The sequence below is a fragment of the Eimeria mitis genome, genomic scaffold, assembly GCF_000499745.2.
Source record: "Eimeria mitis Houghton genomic scaffold, Emh_scaff8352, whole genome shotgun sequence".
NCBI lineage: Eukaryota > Apicomplexa > Conoidasida > Eucoccidiorida > Eimeriidae > Eimeria > Eimeria mitis.
This window is the reverse complement of record NW_013576144.1, coordinates 1-1740: the sequence shown is the minus strand read 5'-3', so window position 1 is coordinate 1740 and position 1740 is coordinate 1. Positions and strand designations below refer to the sequence as shown.

The following is a 1740-nucleotide window of genomic DNA, read 5'->3' as shown; positions in this document are numbered from 1 at the left end:
TATATATATATATATATATATATATATATATATATATATATATATATATATATATATATATATGCAGGGTTTTACGGTTTAGGGTATATACAATACACAAACGCACAAACGAACAAAAAACGCCACACAACGAACTCGAACAGAAAAACAACTACATACAGCACAAACAAATAACAAACAAAAGCAAGCAAACGAACAAACGAAAAAACAACCACATAAAACAAAGCAAAGGGGAGTACACCAGACTCACTGAAATGCCATTCGTTTCTCGAAAATTCGGCCAAGTGCAGCGTTGTACTCCTCGAGGTCCGTTGCCTCGTCAGAAGCGGCCTGAAGAAACAAAAAAAAGAAAACAAAACAGCAGCAAAAGAGAAGATACAGCAGCAGAAGAAGAGAAAATAAAGCGGGAATACAACAGCAGCAGGAGCACTGCAGCAGAGGAGATGGAGAATGAAACAGCAACAGTAAAAAATATGAAACAGGAGAGAAAAAGAGAGGCAGAAAAGATAAAAAAGATAAAGAAGAAAAGAGAAACAAAGAAGAGATAAAAAAGAAGAAATATATTTGTTATAAATAGTACTAAAACTCACCGATGTATTTGAAGCGGCATTCCACAGAAGCGGCAAGGCCTGGGCGAGGCCTTTATCTTTCGATTGCTGGCGAGGAGGAGACGGAGACCGCGACGTAGGCGGACGCTCTTGAGACGGACCCTCCTGAAGAAACAAAAAATTAAATTAAAATAAATTAAATTAAATTAAATTAAATTAAACGGAAAAGATTAAATTTGTTGAGTTAAATTAAATAAATTGAGGGAAATTAAATATAAAAGATTAAATTGATTAAATTAAATAAATCAAATGAAATTATATACAAAAGATTAAATTGGTTTAAACACATTAAATAAACCGAGTTAAATATAAAAGACTAAATTAATTAAACTAAACTAAATAAATTATATTGCACTATTAAAAAATATGCTCATATCAATTCGAATAAATCAAAGCAGAAACGAAGGAAATGCCGCTGATCGGCAAAAGTTATAAATCATATCGAACAAAAGAAATTAAATTAAATTAAAGAAATCAAAGCAAACCAAACAGATTGAAATAAACTAAAAGAGGAAACGAAATAAATAAAAGCAAAACAAAAGAAATCCATTGAAGAAATTAAATTAAACGGATGGCAAACAAATCGAAGATATTTTAAATATTGTATCTAACGGATTCAAACATCTGTGTAGCAAAATAAAATAAATACATTATTTATAAACATATACACATTCTGACGAAAGAAGAAATAAAGAAATACAAATACTAGATGTAGAAATGCACCAATCAGCTGTTATATTTGTGTAAAAGAAAGAAATATATTTGTTAGTTTTTGTTTAGTTTTCGATGGAGTTGAGTTGTTTGTGGCGCACTTTGTTTTTTTTCTTCGCTCCGTTCTTCCCCTCGTCGCCGGAGCTGGAGTCGCCCTCTCCGTCCTTGCCCGATCCCGATCCCGAGCCGGACCCCGAGCCCGAGCCCGAGCCCGATCCCGATCCCCCTGAGCTGCCTCCTCCTTTGCTGTCGTCGCCGCTGCTGCTCGCTGCAGCAGCAAGGAGAGAGAAACCTCTGTTGAGGGGCCCCTGTAGAGAGAGGAGCAACAGCCCAAAGGCTAAGAGGAGAGAAGGAATACGCGGCGCCATTGGCACATGCAGTGCGGTGGGGATCGATCGCCCCTGTGGTGTATTACAATGAA

At 36.2% G+C, this 1740-nt stretch overlaps 1 protein-coding gene across 1 annotated transcript; it reads right to left on the bottom strand.

The window, feature by feature from the left end:
• Positions 1 to 246: 246 nt before the first annotated feature.
• Positions 247 to 1687, bottom strand: EMH_0094720 (uncharacterized protein; the record flags this gene model as incomplete). The annotated part of the gene is made up of 3 exons (XM_013502126.1): positions 247 to 330; positions 591 to 713; positions 1421 to 1687. 3 exons carry the CDS (start codon positions 1685 to 1687, stop codon positions 247 to 249), a joined length of 474 nt encoding a protein of 157 aa, XP_013357580.1.
• Between the last annotated feature and the right edge of the window lie 53 nt (positions 1688 to 1740).